Raw genomic sequence first — 21,739 nt, 5'->3', positions numbered from 1 at the left:
CATGTTTAAACTTTTTATCTTGCATTTTAAAAGAACTAAAAGAATGTGTTGGATTGTGCAATAATACTGCATAGGGCATTTTGATTGGAATATTTACATTCTCATCTTTGGATTGCCATTTTGTCATTGTCTCCTTCACTTTTTCTTCAGTATTTATAAAGGTAGAGATAGTATAAAATGTCTTGATTGTTATTTGCTTTATGTCTACCATGGTGTATGTAATACTTACAGGGTCAAACATTAATGTCTGCCAGGTCAGAGGCAGATGTTTCTTACTGCCTGCAGGAAATACACCCATTAACTGTTCCAATGGCTTAAACTATAAATATAGAAAACAACTTACAAAAAAAAAATAACCAATAAAAATCTTTGGAAAACAATATATAGGAAAAAATAACAAAAATTAAAATCTTCTGAACATAATTTTTCAGTGTGTTACAGTTAACGATGAAATTAGCTTTTTCAAAGAACACACTACAACTAAGTTTTTATAATCATTATTCAACCCTAATAAATGTCGGACAATTATAAAATGATTATCACAAACTAAAAATCACTTGTCAGCTCTTTCAACCCTGAACAAATCATTCAGACACTAATTAAGGTTTCATTTTACTATTTTTTTCTTCAAAGCTAACCCAAACTTGGCCTAGATATATTAAACGCTACTGTAAAGCAGCAATAATTTGTAACAAGATCCACATAATGTATTCTTACTTACTGGATTTGTATGTTTTTCAAAATCATTGGGTAGATCACTGATATTTACAAAATCTGATGCAAATGGTGCATAATGATATGGAAAATACCACTTCCAAGAGGCGCAACCCTGTAAATACATGTATAATGATAAAGCATTAGAAAGAAAATACCACTTCCAAGAGGCACAACCCTGTAAATACATGTATAATGATAAAGCATTACAAAAAATACAGAAAACAGGCAAGATGGCTAAGAGACATAATCAATTCACATACAAGGATTAAATTTATTGGGAGACCATAAATGCAATATTTGCACCTTAATTCTCAAGTCTAATGAGACATGTTTTATCATGCCACATTCTTATTGTGCCAGTCCGAAGTCAGGAGCCTGTAGTTTAGTGGTTGTCCCTGGTCATGCCAGTCATATTTGTTTTTTTGTGTAAATAATATCATCATAAATCTTCCCTTTTTCTCAATTAAATTATTTTATATTTTACAAGTCAGGGCCTTTAAAATCTGATTATAGATTTTTTTGGTCATTGTTGAAAGGCTGCATGGTTGGCTATAATTGTTTCCATCCTTTCATTTGAACTTTGGTGGATAGTTGTCTCAATTGTAACCATACTAAATCTCTTCATTCTTATATAACTGTACTTGCTGCTTTGCAGGTGTCATTTTGTAGAATCACAAAGGCTCAGACTAACGATCTTGCAATGATTCAACACTTGAAGGTTACAGTTTTTATCGGGAGCAATGGATGGGCAAAATATAGTGTTCTTTTATCACACTTTTAAACTCAATTTGCAAATTAGTAATTGTATTTTTTGGAGTCTAAATTATTATTAAAAGTACATACCTGATAATAGTATCTTAAAACCCAAGATAAACCAGTAACATAATGTCTGGCCTACAATGAAAAATTAAATTTTAGTCATCAATATCTTGATTTTTCTTACATATATTTTTATCACATTAAATATATCAATTTTTCTTTTAAATATTTTTTTACCACATTAATATTTCAATTTTTCATCACAATCTATCATAACAGACAAAGGTTGTTGTTGTCTCATTAACAAATACCCCACATTCATATAACTTTTCTGTTCATTTGCTATCAGAAAAAAATCCTCAAACTATTTTTATAATTGACAAATTTGGCCTTTTTCAGTACATAAATCATATAAACAAAAGAAATATATTTGGCAAGATTAAAGAACAGTTTATATTCCATCCTACATCAAACTTTGACTGAAAAGAGATGAACTTACAACGTTATGTCTAAATTCTATGTCATCTTTATCTACATCAAACTTGGACTTATAATATCTGTCCTTCCATCCATCTTCCCATAACCTGTAATTAAAATCAAATTTCTGTCAAGTTTTTTGTGTAATCTGCAGAAAGAGCATTATTCCTGCCATCTTTTTTTATTTTTTTATTTTCATATTATCTAAAATACGCTTTTTTGCTTTTGCATAATTGAATTTTTACAGAAAAGCTTTCAAAACAGAAATAACCAATGATAAATTTGTTCCATATATTTCCTGTTTTGACTTTTTGTTACATTCTATCTATTGGTACTTAGCATTTTGTTGTATTGTTGATGGGTACATGGCTAGAATATGTAATTAAGTGTTTAACAGATACAGGAGTACACAAATATTGAATAATCTAAATAGTGGTCTATAAATAGATAACAAAATTGTACATAGGAACTATAAAAGAAATGGATATTGCCTAGATGACAATCAAAAGTAATGATATGATTTGGTCTAACAGTTACAATTTTATCTGTATACACTGAGTACAATAAAAAATCCTCACAAAGTTATTAGAAATTTTAGAATGTATATATAAGTCAAAACATTGAGCAAATCACATCTAGACCATCTAATTCCTATAGATTCAAACTTTTTCTAACAAATATTACATCACATGTAATTTATTTAAACAATAAAAATAAAATCCATTTTTTTTTTATAACATATTTCCTGTGTACTTACTTGACTTCATCTTCTGGTTCTTTCTCTTCTTCTTCTTCTTTTTCTTTCTCCTTCTCTGTCTTCTCTGTATCATCACTATCAGGAACACTCCTCTTTGTACCTTTACCTGGCTCGTCTTTTGTCTGTAAAATCCAAATTTATTTATGCCAATATCTGCATTGATAAGCTGCTATGAAAAAAATTATTTGCTATACATTCAAATTCAATAACTTTTCTTGGTTATAATTCATTCTATATGCAATTATCAAGTTTTTTTATAATAAGAAATCACAAAAAAAAAGGCTTTCAATAATATATAAAAATAACATAAAAAATGGTTTTCAAATATTTGAAATTTTAGTCTTTGCATGACTCTTCAATACTTTCTTCCGTTATATAATTTCTCCAAAGCCATGCACTAGTACATGACCTGAATATACCATCATTGACTGCATGGCATCCACACGACCCTTGTAGGCCTCTTGTCTTGGATTTGATACTGATGAGCTGTGGGACTGGCCTAATGCCTGTGGTGCAAACTGTCCACCTGGTGTCCAGCGAGGTCCTTGAGAAAACTGAAATAAAATTTCTTCTTTTAGCAAAACAGATTTTCAAAAATTTCAATTCAAATAAACAATATTATTTGCCTTTTTCTATATTTTACTGTGGATTCATTATTATTTCTTGGATACAAATTTTCATGTTTGGTGAATACAGGTGAACCACGAATTCAAATGTTCAACGAATAACATATTTTCAATAGGCTTTAAATACAAAGATTGGCAAAACCACGAAATCAAATATCCATGAATATGAAAGTTTTCAGCAATCCACGAAAATTGATACCCACGAAAATAAATGAATCCACAGTATATTGAAATAGTATGTTTTGCTGTTTCTACTGAAAATATTATTTTCCTTGTATCAAAAATGTTGTGTACAATGCCTTGATGAAAATAATTCTAGGGTAAAACTATTTTCCATATCTTATTATCAATTGGAAGATTGTTAGCATGATGGTTATGTGATGTTATATTTCTAGAGTGTGATGCTATAATTTCTTAAAACAAGATAGTACATATACACTAAAAATTCCCTGCATTCTTGGATACAATATACGTAATTTGTGGGGAAAAACTGTTTCTAATTGAATTTTTTTTACTACTTTTGTAGTGTTCCTTAAATGCAAGATGTTATAAAGCTTGAAGCAAATGTGTAAGTCAAAATTGACAGGAATTATAACTGATAAATTATGTCAGAAAAGAACAACTTAAGAATATTTGATATTTTTTTTTTAATTTGATTCAAGGTCATCAATGAGATATTTCATACTAGTTCTAGTCTTCTTTTAAGACCATTGTTTTTGTTTTCAAACTTTTTCAGTATAATTTCAAAAGTCAGAAATTATATTAAATTAACCTATAATGTTAGCATTTCTAGATTCATATACAACATACTCTTTTTTCTCTTGCTTTCCTTTCTTTATTTCTTCGCTGGAATTCTAACTGAAAATATAAAAAAGAAAAACAGTTTTAGATCACTGCTGTTCTGTCCAAATAGGTCATTAAAATGTTAACAACATATGAATAATACACTAACCAATTGACATATTATCTGTCAATTGAAACTATTAACCTTTTTATCAAAACAATTTGCTATTCCTATTCTTTATTTTGTTAATCTTTTAATAAAACCATTTTGCAACTGATGATGTCCAAATAAATCAAGTATATAAAATGTTAAGACTTACCTCATTATTTCTCCTCTTCTTGAAAATTTCATCTTCTACCTCACCAAGCTCTGAAAATGTATTTTAGTATTGAAAAGCAAAACAATACATAAATCTACAATATTAGTAATAAGGCTACACCATCAGGGAACTGATTTTTCTAAATAAAAAAAAACATCACTCTCAGCAACAACAAAAAATAAAATTGTGAAATATTCTTTTGAAGTTGAATGCACTAATGAATTATTTGCACTTGTGACATTTTTCAATTTTTATCTCTTCTCAATAGAATAAGTACTAGGTGCAAATATTGTATATCTTACCTTGCATTATTATCTGTACACGACTTAAGTTTACTACTCCACTATCTGTCAAATACCCCTAAAATAAAGTGGCTCAAAAAGTCAAATATAATACATTTTGTATTCACATTATATCATATATCTTGAACTTTTAATAATGATGAGGTATAGTGGTTTATCAATAATTCTAAACAGTCAATAGCTTATCACCATCTTGGCCCAATTCATTTACTAAAGTATCATTAAAGCTTAAACACCATTTGTAATAAAAATATAATTTTATCATGAAAATTAAATTTTATCATGAAAATTATAACAATAATAATAAATTCTTTATTTAAAGAGGGTAAACTCAGTTAGTTACAATAAACTAATCTTCCCTGAGGCCCTCACATACAAATTACAATACAATCAAAACAGATATTTACACATAGTTATAGCGGATTCCATTGAGTGTGTAACCAAAGGTAATATCTTTGGATTGTTAGAACCGTGAAGTCTTGTTAGGTTACGTAAATTCCCTACTTTAAGAATTGACTTCACAGTTCAGTTAAGAAGCAAGCTAACCAAAAATATTACCTTTGGCTGCACACTCAATGGAATCCGCTGTAATTTACAGTCATGTAATTCAATGTATTGTTATTAACATAAGATATAATGCTGTTTAAGATGTACATGTAGTCAAAAAATCAAATGAAAATAAAAAATATACGAATACATTGTAGTAAACATTTCTTATCAGGATTGTGTTAGGTACTTCTTGATACTTTGCTTAAAAGTAAAAGTGTTTTGAGCTTTACGCATTTTGTGTGGTAGTCCATTCCTTAATACTGATCTAGAATAAACAAAGGATTTCTTGAGTAGCTCAGCTTTTGACTTTGGAACTATCAGATTACCTTGAGTGACACCTCTTAAGGAGTAAAGATTATTATCTGATTTCAGTTTAAACTTTTGAACTAGGTACATTGATGCTTCCATTTGCATATATTTATATAGAAGTAAATATTTGTGGTATTTCATTCTATTGTCAACTGTCATCCACCCAAGTTTTTTAAATAAGGGGGCTGAGGGGGATAAAGGATCTGCATCTAGAATTAATCTTGCTGCCCTTTTTTGGAGTTATAAAATTCTTGTTTCCCTTCATTTTTACATTCACCCCAAATAATACAGCAGTAGTCAATTAAGGGAAGAATATACCCATTGTAATATGTTTTCCTTGCATTTATATCTAAAAAAATTCTTTATTTTAGAAAGAAGGTATATTCTGGATGATATATTAGCACAAACTTGGTCAATTTGATTTTTCCAGTTTAATTCTGCTGTCAATTTTAACACCTAATAATTTTTCACATGAAGAATTTTGTAATACTTTTGAATTTATTATCAAGTTTGGTTGATAAGTCTGAATTGATAGTTTCTGTTTTGTTCCAGTAACCAAGCATTTTGTTTTATTTGCATTAATGAACATGTTATTCATTTTACACCACTCTTCAACCCTGCATAAATCTTCTTGAACATCATCATGTATATTTTCTATGTTTTTCCCAGATTTATGAAGAGTGGTGTCATCAGCATATAGGTCTGTTTCGCAATTTTCAATGCATAAGGGAAGGTCGTTTATAAATAGTACAAACAATAGGGGACCAAGTATAGAACCTTGGGGGGACACCAAATTTTACATGTTGTTATTCAGAATAAACATTACAAATGTTTACCTGCTATTTTCTGTTATTGAGGTATGACTTGAAAAAACTAACAGTAGCCTCACTAAATTCATAAATTTCAAGCTTTAAACAAAGAATATCATGATCTACCAAATCAAAAGCTTTTTTAAAATCTAATAAAATTGCTAGATTTAAATTGTCTTTTTTGTTTTCATGAAATCCTATCATGAATAAATTAATGTGTTTGTAGCAATAGTTAGAATCAAAAACTGCAGCTACAGCAAAATTCTATTCATTTTCTGTTACTATGAGCAGTAAAAACAGGAGTTAGGATAAATTTGAGCACTTACCCCAGTCCTTCTTACACAATTTTTGTACAATTTTATAAGTCTGTCAATAGCATTTTCCCTGTAAAAAGAAAGTATAGAAAGATATAAAATCAACCTTTAATCTTTTTATTATTATAAAATATTTAAAACCTCCATCCAAATTGTAGCCACTCAGTGGAACACTGTAATAACAATTGATTACACAAAATAGGTATCATTGATCAAAATGGTTCAGAAAATTAGATTATATTTCAGCTTCTTTTAAAAAAGCTTACAAAAATTATCAAAATGGGTACAGGTATATCTATCTTGTCCCATTTAAGTTCCTGTAATCCAATTCTTGTCAATGGTTGATGTGTGTCATTTTAGTTTTATCAGAAATCTTTGATTTTCTCATATGTCACATTTTGTCATGCATAGGTACTTTCTATAGTTTAATGTACAGTATTGGTTTTACTCATTGTTGAAGGTTGTATGATGACCAGTAAGTGTTTATATCCTTATTCTTCAGTTTCTGGTTGATAGTTGATTGGCAAATCATGCAACTTTTTCATATTTCTATACAAGCAGATTGCATGTCTAATATGTATGAAAACTATGTATGAAAAAAGATTCATATTTCCAGTTTTGAAACAAAACTTCTGGTAGTTTTGAAGACAAAAAAAACTGATGGTTGCTAAAAAAAAACAAACCTTTGGTTTTCTAATAGAAACATCAATTACTTTCTAATGAAGACCTTAAGTAACAGTTACTCACCTGATTTCTAATGATGGTAAATGAGGAAGGAAATCATTACCCACAAAAAAACACATAAAAACCCAATCATCTAAAGATCGCTGAAAAAAACAACACACATATAAAAACTTTTCATCTGAACATCTCTAAAATATTAAAAAGCCAATACAATGCAATTAAAAATACTATTGAGCCAGAATTAATTTAATATTCATGGAATAGATTATTAACATGGTTAAGAGTTCGTACCAGCACTTATTTCAGACATCAATCAGGCCAAACACTACTGTCCTCACTACAAAAAGCCGTGGTGTAGTGGTTAGTGCATCGGACTACTAACACAAAGGTTCCTTGTTTGATTCCCAACTGGGATGAAAATTTCAGGGACCGAATTTTCAGCGCTCCTGTTACACCATTTGCGAGTATGGTCTTGAGGAAACGATGATAGTCCGTCGGAAGGGGACGATAAATGGCTCACCCGTGCTAAGAGAGAGCCATATCTCTTGCACGTTAAAGACACCTTTGTAGATTTAGAAAAAGAGCAGTCTAGTGCCACTACAAGGCAGCACTAGCATCCGCAAAGTGGAAAGGGATTAATATAAGTTGCAAAACGTGTTTCCCAATCCACTATAATTAAATATGTTTAAAACTCATATAAAAAAATCCATTTTTATAATCTTTAGTATATGAACACCTAATGTTTTTTTTAAAACCCCTCAACAAAATTCAGCATAGAAAATTTATTCATTTTCCGGAATTGGAATTTAATATATCAGTCTATCTGTGTCTTAAATACCAGCGTGACAGTTAGCCTTAAATTAGATGTAAAATAATGTCTGTGTTTCATACTTGTTTTGCATTTATTTTGTACATAAATTAGGCATTTAGTTTTCTCAAAAAAATGTTTTACATTTGTCCTTTTGAAACATTTTATAGCTGACTAGGCATTATGGGTTTGGCTGATAATTGAAGGTCATACAGCGAGATTTAGTTGTTAATCTATGGGTCATTTGGTCTCTTGTGGAGAGTTGACTTATTGGCAAACATACCACATCTTCTTATTTTCATATTGAAGCCAAAAACCAGACTTAATAATTTTTTTCTAATATGCTTGGTGTCCCACAGAATTGATACAAATTAAAAAGGCTTTACTTTTTTCTTTAGTTGCTTTCAGGTAGGCTGATTCAAATAATTTCAAACATGGTCATTATTATTTACCTCAAAATCATATTTAAATGGGAGGTTGGTCATCAGTAACTCTCTTTCTAGATACTCTCGTAATATATTTAATCTTAAAAATATAAACTGTTGTTCTGAGTCAAACATCACTGGTCCATCATCATGCTGAAAAAGAAATTATTTGTGAAATCAAAACTAAGTTCATACACCATAGGTGTACACAATATTTTGTTTTATATATAAATACAAGACTTGTAATTAATCCAAAAGTAGTCCATTAGCATCAAAATAGCAGTTCAATTATTAACAGCAAATCATATGACTAATAACATACCTCTCCTACTTTTTCCTTAGGTAAACCTGTACAATCTTTCATTTCATGGCCCATCTGACCACACATATCACAACTTCTTGGTTTATTTGGTTTGAACTCCTCTCTAATAATGGTGAAGTGAGGCTCATGTGTAGCTAAACCTGAGATTATAGGTCAAATGTCAAAACATTGTACATAAATATAGGAAGAGATTTTTTAATTTCATGTTTAAACAAATTTAAATAATGAAACATGAAAACTAAGACTGAAATTTATTTCAAAGAATCGGGAATAAAGAAGACGTGGGATATACATCAAATAGAAAGCAACCCAATAACATAAATATCTAAAAGACATTTAGAAGGCAACATACTGTCTTCAATCAATATAGGGTCTTTACCATGTAAAGCTTTAATTAGTCACCGGCTCATAAAAGTTCTAATTAAAATAAACTCAGAGACAATCTAAGATCAGTCATCAACACCACATTCACCAAATAACCAATGACAAACACAACTCCTGACAAGCTATGTTTTACTAAAGTGAGTATTGTGTATTACTTACCCAACATAATCAGATCAGCTGAAAAAAAGAGAATCAATGATGAATTTTGGTTTTAATCTTACAGCTTTTCATACTTAATAAAATAAACATCATTTGTACAAAAGAATGAAAGTAACCAAATATAAGAAGGCAATTTGTCCAAGTCAGTTTTAAATAAATGGGGAATAGATTGCATATCATATAAAGTTATCAGATTATTAAAATTATCTAGATTTAAAAACATCAGTAGTTCTGCAAATATTGTTAATCTCCAACATGGAAGAGGCTATCTTCTAGATTTCTAAAGTTGGTATACAGTTAGAATGTAAATACATGATGCATTGGTTTTTTGTCATCAGATTTTCTTTGATTTTAGATCTAATTGACTATTAATCATGATTCGACATCTATTATTCGATTTTACATCTATTTCAGTTAATTATATTGGCAGGACAGGATTGAATGTAGTTTTTTATGTTATCCTAATCTCTCTTCTAACTGAACATTAACTTACCATCAGCACCATTCAAACAATGTTTTGTGTTAGGATCATGGTCAGGTTGATCTGTAATATATAAAGTTTAGTTTATCATACATTATCATTGTTTGCCTCCATTAAAAAGATTTTAAATATGTTTAGATTATCTGTTTTTTTGTTCAGTGATCTTTGTTCAATATCAGCAGTGAGTCAAAATATGAATCTTTTTGTTGAATGAGTGCAGAAAATGAATGTACTAGATTGGACTCATCAAAAACTAGCTTGATAAAAAATTAAACCTAGAGCAGGACAGACAGACGGACAAACTGACGGACAAAGCAGACCAACAAACGATTGGATGCACAGACTGAAAAAAAAACTTAAGAGCCCCTAGGTGGGGCAAAAAAAAAAAAGGAGTCCATTGGGCAATATCACTTTGATATACTAGATATCTTCTAGTAATTCACATTCATTTACTTTCATACACATTCACTCCATATAATTTGGTCTATCTCCCAATTTATCATATTAGACATATTAGACAAGATTGAAGTGCACATACAGTACCATTCAAACGGATCGATTCGATATCGTTTTTATCCGATTTCTGTGTTTCTCGGAATCACACCGAGTACCGCGGATTTCACTCCCAAAGTCCTCCAAAAATTCTCTCCCAACACCGCGTGGCTGTTAATTGGTTTATTGCCCATCGGATGTACTAAAAATTAACGACGCGTGACAACGTAATCGGATTACCCAGATAATTTACCTATGTACATTTAATCGATCTTGATTGCACAGGTGTGCTTTAAAATCACGGTATTAAAAATTGAACAAATGTTTTCCTTTCTTTGACAGATAAAGATGTGACATTATCATTTAGAAGAAGATAATTATTATCTTATATGTTTTTGTCCTATGCCATTATCTTTGAAATAAAACGTACATACGAAAAAGTATGAAGAAAAAACTTGTTATTTTGTGTTTCTATTACAGTCCGGTAAGGACATACATTGCGTTCTTTCAACAAAGACGATTCTGACACAATTAGAATCTTTTATTACTTACTCAATCAGCAATATCGGTGCATTAATTGTTCATTATTTAAAAATCAACTGGCTAATAAAATCATGTTGTTTTTACGGTAACACGATTCATCGGATCAACAAGTAAACTTAATTTATTGACCAATGTAAAATATTATGTTTCACCACCTCGGTACATTTATACATACTTGAATAATTTAATTTACGAAAAGAAACTGTAAAGTGACAACTCTGTTGGACAAAGGAAATAACTTAAAGTGATATTGTTAGCGCTCGTCATTTTGCTATTTTACGAAACAGTTTTCAAATTGACGAAAGTATTTGTATCAATTTCGTCATTTAAATTTGGAAAGTGTAAAAATTAAAATATACTATAATTCTACCTGTCTTCATGTTTTTGACAAGTTTATGACGCTCAATCATTTTACGTTTACAAAAGATGTTAAAAGTTGTGATGATAAGTAATTCGCTTATCGCTATCCTATAGGTCACTAATCCTTTAATTTTTATCAAACCTCACTATTGCCCATCATAATATTCTATTCCAGTTAAATCAGTCATCATTTTATTTTCAAAATTTCCCAACCGCCTACAATTGGCAGTTCTTTATCGTATTGTTGTCATTGAACACAATTGATCACCCGGGACAATTTCCATCATAACTTCAATATTTCATCAACCATAAATTTATATTATTGACCATGGACGTATAACTAATGTTCAGGTCTACGTCCTTTTTTGAAAGATAAAAACATTAAAATTCAAATAGTCAAAGATGTGTTCTCGTTTATTCGGAAAAGAATTATATTTTAGATTCCGATTAATCAATTGTAAAAGGACCTTCGGGAGCCTCAATACGATCGCACAAAAATGATGTTCACCTTGAATGAATTTTTCCCACGGTCGTCTAGAAAGGTCACCTGAGTTTACTGGTACGCGATATTATTTCCCCCCCTTTAAAAAACTCGTGCTGTGGATAAAATTAATGTTAACTATTTTTAGCATTTAACATTGTTAAGTAAGTCAAGTTCAAGTTCAACCCAAACTACTGATAACTGAGATGTGTATCGTGGAATTTTCTTCGCACGGCAAATAATTGTTTTTAAAATCTTTTAAGATCACTGTTCAAAATACATAAATTTACATTCACTATGCGAAAATAAATATTATACAAAGACGAAATTAATGCAGCTGTGGAAGTATTCCTGTTGTAACCGAAATGTATTATTATCCTACAGTACTGCCAATAATTCGTAAAACGAAAATGCCGGAATTATTAAGCATAACGAATGGTGAATAATATTTTCCCTTTTACTTGCATATACAAAACTTTGAGACGTGTAATTTTTATGATTTTCTTTAAACTGCTCTCATTAATTTAGCGGAAGTTTCCGGTTCTTTTTACACAAGTATGTCCATTTCATAAATAAAATATTAATTTACTGATAAAGACATCGAGGTCAAAATTAAGTAGTTTATATTTTCTATAAAACTTAAAAACAATTGAAAGAATTAATAATAACATTTTGCTTTAAATATCTTATTCATTCCAGCAATTAGATAATCGTAAAAAGAAAATGCCGTAGACTTACACAATTATTACGGGGCCATTATTATGCCTAATGAATGGTGAATAAATTTTCCGTTTTACTTGCATATACAAAACTTTTAGACACATAATTTTCAAATAAAGACTTTAACTTTGAAGTAGAATATTGGATTTTTCACATATTCCACTATATTTTATAATCCTTTTTTTTTTTAAAGCAAGTACATTAAGGTAAAGATATTTTTAGATAAGCAAACGAAAAATACGAAAATATTTTGACTTATTATTACCACAAATTAAACTTAATTAATATTAAAAGACATTTAAAATTATATACCTGTTTGACACTTAAACTGATACAGTAGACCTGAAATATAATTCTTTATTACTTCAACCTTTACCTGTCAGGTAATCCAATTACCCTATCAGTCGTATGCCGGTAGAGATCAAAGGAGGATAAGGGCAATTAATTCCTCGGTGTAGAGAGTGAGCTCGCTATCACAATAAACATTTACCTGATTTTGGGAGAGATTACTCCCAAATTCCTCCCAACATTTTGGGAGGAATATCGGAGTTTTTCGGAGTGACTCCGACATTTTCCTTGGTGTAGGGTGTGGGAGAGTTGGTACTTTTGAACGGTACTGTACTGTAGATTCATTTATTTTTGTGGATTTAGGAAAACCTCCTTTTTCCTGGATATTAAATTTTATGGTTTTCTTTTAGTCAAAGTATATTTATATGGAACATTTGTATGTCCTTGAACACTTAGATTTGTGGATTCCCTGTACCCACAAAATCCACAAAAATTGATATCCAATGCATAATAATGAATTCACAGTAGTGCCATCACTGCTTTTAATGTCCAAGTCCATCAAATTCATGTTTTTTAATGTAATATATTATGTGGAATGATTTTTATGCAAAGCTTATTTCCATTGTTTCAAAATGTGTAACCATAAATTTTTGCTTACCTCTCTGTCTTCTGATGTAGTCCATAATTTTATGTTCCCCTTCTCCGGGTACATTAGCATCAGATAATATAACTTTAATATTTTGCCATCCTGGATCAGTATTTATTCTGTCATGAATGTAATATCTTAAACAGTCTGCTAATCTGAACATGAATGGTGTTCCCTATAATAGATATTTTATCTTTTACAACTCTATTTCACTATAATTTTTGAGGAAACAAATGTCATCTGACAGAACAAACATTCAATCTTTGCCTTCCATTGTGTTGCAATCTCTATTTTCATTGTTTGAGGTCTAAATCCAAATAGTCTGAAAACTACTTCAATACAATTGACTCTTTTATTATGTTTTTAAATTTGAAAATATTTGATTGTTTGATGTTTTTTGTATCATTATTGTCTAAGGTCTATTCCACTGAATGAATGTGGAAGGATGAGAGGAGACTTCCAAAATCCTTCAAAAGCCAAACTTTAATTAATTCTTGTAAATATCTGATGGACATACATCCTTCATAAACCATAACCCAATTTCAAAATCACAAATGCATAGTTTAACGTCTTTCAAACTATTATACCAATTGCACTTCATTTAGTAGGTTCATGAAATCAGTATTTTTTTAGATTATTACTTCCCTAGGTCTTTAGATAAAAAAGTTTATCAAAATGAAGACTAGTAGATGATGAATGTCACTTTAGACATCATGAAAACAAAATAAAATTCATACTTCAGAATATCTATTATTTCATTTTTTTTTTTAGGTATTTGAAATAAGTAACATCCCTTACAGGTGTTATACAGTTACTGTCAAAATGTTCTCCTTTTTCTTTCTCTGGTGGTAAATCACAACCTTTCTGAGTAAGTTCGCTCCTCAATCTGGCCATTTCTTCTATTTTTTCTGTGATTTCTTTGGAGGCTCTAAATCTTCTAGATCTCTGCTGATTCATCTTAGCTCTAGGTGCCTGAAGTTACATATCATAAACTCTTAACTGCATCAGTACATGAATTATAAAACCTTCAATTAATTATTGGGCAAACTAGTTAAGGGGAGGCAAACCAATGCAGTCTTTCAAATAAAAAGAAACAATTTAAATAATTAATATAAAACTAAAGTATTTATATTTTTAGAAGAAAAGGTAATAATTTATAAACTGAATTATTTCAACTTACAACTCCATCTATTGCCATGTATAACACCTTCCTAGGTCTTACAATGGAGAATATTCTATCAATGTATTCAAAAATCAGAACCATCATCTCATTTTCATTCTTTGGAGCTGGTCTGAAAAAGAGAGCCATATTGATATACTTTCATCAAAGTTTATACCAAATTAACATGGTACATTTATGTATTTGGTAGTGATAAGTGTTCATCTAATTATATTTATGATAATAAAAAGCTTACTGTGCTATAATATAAATCTACATACATGTGTATGCTATTCATATTTGTATGACAAATAAACAATGGTCAACAACTTAAAATTAGTTGATTATTCATATTTGGAACTGCTGTGAATCTGATGATTGTGAAATTGATCTCTCACGATTTTTGTTTTTTGTGTCTCATAAACATCTACATACCATGCCTACATCTCTTTTCATTCATATCAAAACCTGATATTTATATTGTATACAGTTCTAAATTCTAAATATGCATTCTCTTACACAGCTCACTGCTACTGTTTTTGAAACGTTACAATGTACTTACTTGTCTTCTGGGTGACAACATGGATGGATAATACCATTCATGTCCAGGTACAAATTGTCAAACTCATAATCATTGGGGTTAGGTTGACTTGTGTCCACAGGAATTGTTTCATCTCCAACTTCTTTTGGCTTAAATGATAATAATAAAGAATAACTTTCTAATTACATGTATTATAGTAGAATTCAAGCTATAAGATTGACTATCCAGTTGCAAGGTTTATATCAATAATAGAAGATCTGGTATGATAGTAAATGAAACAACCCTTTACCACAAATGATGTTGAAGGTCAGCAACTACATGTATGTCTCCATACAGAAAACACGAAATAAATTTGCACCAAATATCCTTCTAGATGCAAGCTTGTGATCTTAAACAAGATTTCTATCCAAGTTTGGTACAAATCAATGATAGTTTAAGAAAGTTATTAAAATTTCAAAAACTTTAAACACAGAAATAATAATATTTGTGGATTACGCCAACACTAAAGAAATGTAAGATAGCTATGTCTCGCTTTTGCAAAAGTCTTAACAGACATCTTTCGATTCTGAATGTAAACTGGAAAAACAGATGTATCAAATTTATTGTAAACTACAAAATAAATTCTGAATTACACCAAGAATTATCTTCAACTGCAGTTAATACTCCATGAATTTACTTTAAAACTTGTTAAGTAATTCAATATTATCGATAATTGATGTACTCATGTTGTTGGCATGATATTATGTTCTCTTTATGTCTTATTTTGAACTCGTTTAAAAAGGCTGATGCCAGTCAATAATAAAGCATGTGTTCGCCTTCTCAATTTTTTTCTTTGTAACTGGATTTAAATTATTTTTTTAATTCTAAATTTATATAAGCAATCCCTGAAACATATTTAGATAATGCAATCAATTTTCTATCTTGATCAAACGTTCTCCTGTCAGGTGAGTAGATCTAAATGTATCTGTGTAAATGATTATCGGTCTTATGCCGGGTATCCCTCAGGGCTTTAAAACTGTTATCAGGCGGACCCTCTTGATTATACTTCAAAAAGCCTTGTGCAAATTACATGCAATTGATTATAATTGCTAACAAAAATGACAGCGGCTAGAGAAATGAAATAAAATTTTGACAATGGCAGATTTCATTTGGAGAATGGTCATGATGGTAGATGATGATTTAACGATGGGGGAATCATTTGACAGTGACAGAAGATATTTCAACAATGCCCGTGCACCAGGGTATATATGGTATCAGGTCCGTTCGCACCCTACACGTTCGCACCTGGCACGTTCACGCCCAATTTTAATTCAAATTCCAGTTGAATAATTGGAAAATCATGATTGTTGTTTTAAATTGCTTTGGTGTAAATACTGAATGTATTTACATGTATAGGTTGGTATGAGTAAAACATTGAAGATTTTAAATGAAAAACACAAAAGATAATTGTTTTTAACAGCTTGGTCCCTTTGATCTGAAACAATGAAACAATAAAATTAATATAGCAATACACTATGATAACCATTATTATTCAACACAAAAAAAAATCAAAGAGCTGATAGCGCTTAGGTGGAAGAAGGTGAATAAAAGGTAACTTGAATTACCATAACAGCAGCCCCACTAACCCAGCCTGCTTTGTTCCATTATCGTTGTGACATATTTTTTTTCTTCAAACAAGAATGTGTCATAAGTACATGGATTTCCCATCCGTACAATCATTTTCTGTTCAGTGGACCATGAAAATTAGGTAAAATCTTTAATTTGGCAGAAAAATTAGAAAGATCATATCATATATATGTCAAATCAGCACCTAGTCAAATTGGCACCTGGTTAAACATGTTAAATCAGCACCTGATGTAGTAATTTTGGCACCCATGTTAAATATGTCTAATATATATATTATATATCAATTAACATATATTTGTTGGCAATATTCTAAGCAAAACGATTAAAATAAAGAAGGGGGTGTGCCAAAATATTGACGAATTTACATTTTAAGGCAGTTTTTGTATGCCATTTTTTCGGTCTAATTAATGTGAGTGTATTAAAAGTGTAAGATATTTTTTATGCATGTTTCATCCAGTTGAGCATCCTGCATGATTGTTGGTTTCATGCTGTTTAAACTTTCCTGCAAAACGACCTTAGAATTGCGTATAATTTTTCGATAATTAGTGATACTAATGAAAAGTGTTCATGGTTTTCCCTATCACTACTTCTAACTTTCTGATAAAACAACATCTTGTGTAATGGCTTCATTGTTTTTTGAAGAAAAAAACCATCAATAACTACTTGTATATATATAGAGTTACAGCTCTTTTAATAATGCTAGCAAGACATTGACTCTTTAATCAACAAAGATTTGTATAGGTACTCATGAAATTATTCTTAAAATTTATTAATTGAAAAGAAAACTTATCAAAACAACAGTCTGAGTCATAAATAGAATGTTGAGAAAACCCTAAGAATAATAAACGTATTTACACTTTTGGTATTTAGATGTATTTTGCCATCGAATGACCTTAAATCACCTCTGAATAACCCTTTGACATCAAGCAACAATCACTTTTTAGTTATGACGTCAAATGTGTTGAATTATGATGTCAAAGTTTACGGGAACCTGTGTGATTATATGTAATGGCGGACAAATTTGCATACAAGTGTAAATACATCTATTAGAATTAGAAAGATCATTTAGACATTTTTCGAATAGTTTATATATACAAATAAGTAGGGTGCCCAATCAACAAATTTTATCGATTTGCCTTAACGGAATAACACACGGCTATATGTTATATTACTGGAAAGAGGAGAACAAACTTCATCGAAATATCATTGTCGTCGTTGTCTGTCGTGGTCAGGTTTTTTTAAATCATGGTCAAAGGTCAAAGCAAAAATTTCAGAAAAATGCAGTCACTTTGAGATAGCTGGTTTCTCATACATATATGCGTTTAGAGCAAAATAAAAACAACTAATTTATAGAAATATATCTTTTGTATCTACATTCATTTGACATTTAAAACTTATTTTATATTTTTATCCCCAAAAATGACTTTAGATTGACTTTTTTGCATATAGGGTGCAAATTTGAAATTTTCAAAGAACTGTTAAATAACAGTAACCTTGACCTATTTCAAATTCTAAATTTGAAATTTTTGTATTTAATTCATTACAAGTAACATCTAAAGATGTTTTTTAGATCTTAACTTTAATAATTTGTCGAAAACAAAATGTGTTTTCCACGTCTTTTGATAGTCAGGTGTTCGTCAATATCTAGGTAAATACCAAACTTTTGTTATTGGTTGTGAAAGAGTATATATATATATAAATGATTTTTTTTTTAAATTTGTGTAACATTAACGTCAAACTTTGTTGAATATGAAGCTCTGTGTATAGCTTTGCTTTCCAGAAGTAAAAATTAATGCAAACGGAGAAAAAGGGGGGTTAAAGTTAGAAAAACAAAACGTCTATTATAAATAGGTAAAACATCCCATACAGATGACTAAATGAGCAACAATTGGCTATGCTGTTTACAAGTATTCCAAAAATAAAATAAGGGAGAGGGTTATGTACAGCACAGATGTATTTTACAAACAATTGTAAACAAACAAGGCGTGAGAAACCATAGAGACATTATAAAATAAAGACAAGCTGACAACACCATTGCAAACACACGAAAAAAAGAACAAATGCCAATAGAAAATTTTGATCGAAGCTGGTATTACCTACTACTTTGAATGGTTTCCTGTGGTTTAAGCCCACCAACCACGGCAAGGTCAGAGAAAATACGGCAGGTTTTTTTTTACATATCTTTCTCCACTAGATAGATTATTACTATATTTCCAACGATTTCAAAATTGAGTAGATGTTATATTTATTGTTTAGAAAAGATTATTGACTGCTTAATTTTCATTCAATAGCTAGCAATGATTCATAAGGTACAAACAGAAAAATGAAATCTTATACATCTACATCTTCGTAGTCATCAATGTTTCTAACTGCAACCAGACGAGTATTTGCATTTTGACAAATGTTATTTGCCTGACATGGGCATAAATCTGTACATGATAGATTTTGTTCGAAACAAATGCAAACTTAATCTTGCAGAAATTCATATGACATCTGACCTTCGAGATAGAAAGAAACAAGTCATTCTTCTTTTCCCATCCTAACTTAAGAGGAGAATGTAGTATAGTTTTGCTATATGGGAAGACATCAAATTTATGTCTGGATTGAAGCTCTTATTACATATTGTTTAAAAGTAAATTTGCAAGGATGAAGTTTGATAAGGGAGAAATTATAAATTGTAAAATTGACAATGGAAATGGGGAATGTACCAAAGAGACCACAACCCACCCATAGAACAGACAATTTTAGCCAATATTACGCTCAATTTGTTTAGGTCACAATTATCTATTTTGATTTTTGACTTGAGATCATTCAGTGTAACAACAAGAACTCGAGCTGCGTCCATAGATTCATAGATGTCACAATAAGAAAGGTTTGACAAATTGGAAAAATCATCTGGGTTTTCCTTTAGGACTAAAAAACAGCGCGCTTACCGATCCTAAACAGGGATGACGTTATATCGCATCATGTTAAAACATGTGCGCCTGGTAGAATGTTACAGATGGCAAACCCGTGACTTTTACATATTTCGTGGACAGGCATATTGCGGCGAAAATCTTGTGTGCAAGTTATGCCTGTTTGAAAACATAGCTCATGCGTATGCTGCATGGAGGGGAAGTAATGAACGCATAAGATGAGAACATCTGTATCTTGTGACTTTATTATTATCCTACCCTATATGCCTTTTACACCGAACTCTTAATCTACACGAATAGCATGTAAAATCATGCGGTTATCTACTAATCGGGCGTACAAAATGATTCTTAAAACCCGAATACTCCTTCTGAGCAGAATTGGGGTCCTTGGAAGTGCTAGCTAGATAAATGACGCTTGAAATATACTAAAATATACACGATCTTTCCGTGTTCCCAGACCCTCTATAAAGCTGTTGTTTGTGCTAATTTCTCGCATACTAATAAGCAATTCAGTTATTAAGAACCATGACATATAACACACGTATTTCATTCCTACTTTGTTTAGGGCTTGATGGGCATAGTTTTAATAGGACTGTGTGCCATATTCCGGGTCTGAAACGTGACTGAAGGATTTGATTTGTATATTACAATTATAACAAAAAATCAATTCAAAAAAACAATTAAAAATATAAAAACCAAAAAAAAAAAAATATTTCCTAAAACAAAACAACGATCTTCAAAATAACTCGACTATTCAAAACATACATATCGACCATACAACAAATAAAAAGAGAAATGAAGTAAGTGAAAATTGTCCTAGTTAACGACCTGATAGTGTAAGCTACAAAACGATTAACGGCACGAGAAAAGGTGTGTTTGAATCAAGGCAGAATTATCACTAAATTTGTGTTTAAAATTGCTATTTTCTTCTCATCGATTAACATTACACGAAATATATTTGGCACACATATGAACCATGTCTTATTGATGAAATCAGAGTAAAAATCTTGCGAAAGTTACACGCAATAAATTTTCTTTCGTTAAAATGTGACAAATTTCAGCTAAAAAAATAGTCTTACTAAAATCATGAAATACTTACACTTTATAAATTATATAAATCTTTTCAGCTTTTGTTATATGATAAATTTAATTTTTAAGCTAAATGATCAGTATCATTTGAACAAATAACACAGAAAGCAATAATTTTATTTTTCGTGTTGAAGATGGCCTGTATGAGTAGGTATTTTTGGGTACCCTTAGAAAGCACAAAATTTTGAAAAACGTGACCACGGTAGCTTACGACGACATTCATGATTGGAAAATATAATGATTTTCCAATAGTTTGCATATAAATTTAGCTGTGTGTTATCCGTTAACTTAAACTCGTTAACTAGACGTCTTTTTCGATACCGGGCACCCTACTACATGTAGTTTATATCAAATATAATTGGATGCCGAATTGACTTTAAATAGGTGTCAATTTGACTAGATGCTGATTTAACCAGATGCCGATTTGACTTTTTCTATGGGTGCCGAATTGACCGGGTGCCGATTTGACTTGCACCCCCTCCTCCCCCCCGGATTCCTGCACCATCATTAAAAATGGTAATTATGACTAATGGGGGTCCCTGAATATGTAATATGCAATGCTATTTTTGTGCAATGTAAATTGGTACCGAAATTAAGAGATACATATATGAATCCGACTCTGTATTGAAAGAAAATGAGATAATTTAGTTTTTTTCCAGTCAGACAAAAAATACCATGCCCATGGAGATTTTTTTAAAAAGAATGCACCCAAATTGAAAATCTGTGTTACCTTTTCTTCTACACAATGGAGTAGAATTGATGGATACTTTTTACTTAACCAGCGAAAAAATGCCGGTACTCCCATTTTTTCGGCTGAATTTAAATTTCCACGCTGGTTTGTTATTTATCGGCCTTGACCTTTCAATATTTCCGCAATTATTTTAAGAAAGACCT

General features: G+C 30.5%; 1 protein-coding gene across 2 annotated transcripts in view; it reads right to left on the bottom strand.

Annotated features, from left to right (window-relative positions):
• LOC143067864 (5'-3' exoribonuclease 2-like) overlaps window positions 1-21,734 on the bottom strand; it is a 49,453-nt gene extending 27,719 nt beyond the window's left edge. For both annotated transcript variants that reach the window (XM_076241448.1, XM_076241449.1), the window contains exons 1-20: window positions 21,576-21,734; window positions 15,237-15,364; window positions 14,696-14,807; window positions 14,314-14,487; window positions 13,528-13,690; window positions 9,998-10,048; window positions 9,505-9,522; window positions 8,962-9,101; window positions 8,667-8,792; window positions 7,470-7,549; window positions 6,735-6,792; window positions 4,742-4,799; window positions 4,440-4,489; window positions 4,147-4,194; window positions 3,130-3,264; window positions 2,711-2,832; window positions 1,976-2,060; window positions 1,561-1,611; window positions 722-829; window positions 230-319 (exon numbers count right to left, since the gene is read on the bottom strand). In XM_076241448.1, the coding sequence (XP_076097563.1) occupies window positions 230-319; window positions 722-829; window positions 1,561-1,611; window positions 1,976-2,060; window positions 2,711-2,832; window positions 3,130-3,264; window positions 4,147-4,194; window positions 4,440-4,489; window positions 4,742-4,799; window positions 6,735-6,792; window positions 7,470-7,549; window positions 8,667-8,792; window positions 8,962-9,101; window positions 9,505-9,522; window positions 9,998-10,048; window positions 13,528-13,690; window positions 14,314-14,487; window positions 14,696-14,807; window positions 15,237-15,364; window positions 21,576-21,650 (1,872 nt within the window). In that variant the 5' untranslated portion in view covers window positions 21,651-21,734. The remainder of the gene's footprint in view (window positions 1-229; window positions 320-721; window positions 830-1,560; window positions 1,612-1,975; window positions 2,061-2,710; window positions 2,833-3,129; window positions 3,265-4,146; window positions 4,195-4,439; window positions 4,490-4,741; window positions 4,800-6,734; window positions 6,793-7,469; window positions 7,550-8,666; window positions 8,793-8,961; window positions 9,102-9,504; window positions 9,523-9,997; window positions 10,049-13,527; window positions 13,691-14,313; window positions 14,488-14,695; window positions 14,808-15,236; window positions 15,365-21,575) is intronic.
• Window positions 21,735-21,739: the final 5 nt, after the last annotated feature.

The sequence above is a fragment of the Mytilus galloprovincialis genome, chromosome 3 (genome assembly GCF_965363235.1).
Source record: "Mytilus galloprovincialis chromosome 3, xbMytGall1.hap1.1, whole genome shotgun sequence".
NCBI classification, from domain to species: Eukaryota; Metazoa; Mollusca; class Bivalvia; order Mytilida; family Mytilidae; genus Mytilus; species Mytilus galloprovincialis.
Note: the sequence above shows the minus strand (reverse complement) of the source record. Positions and strands in the feature narration are given on the sequence as shown.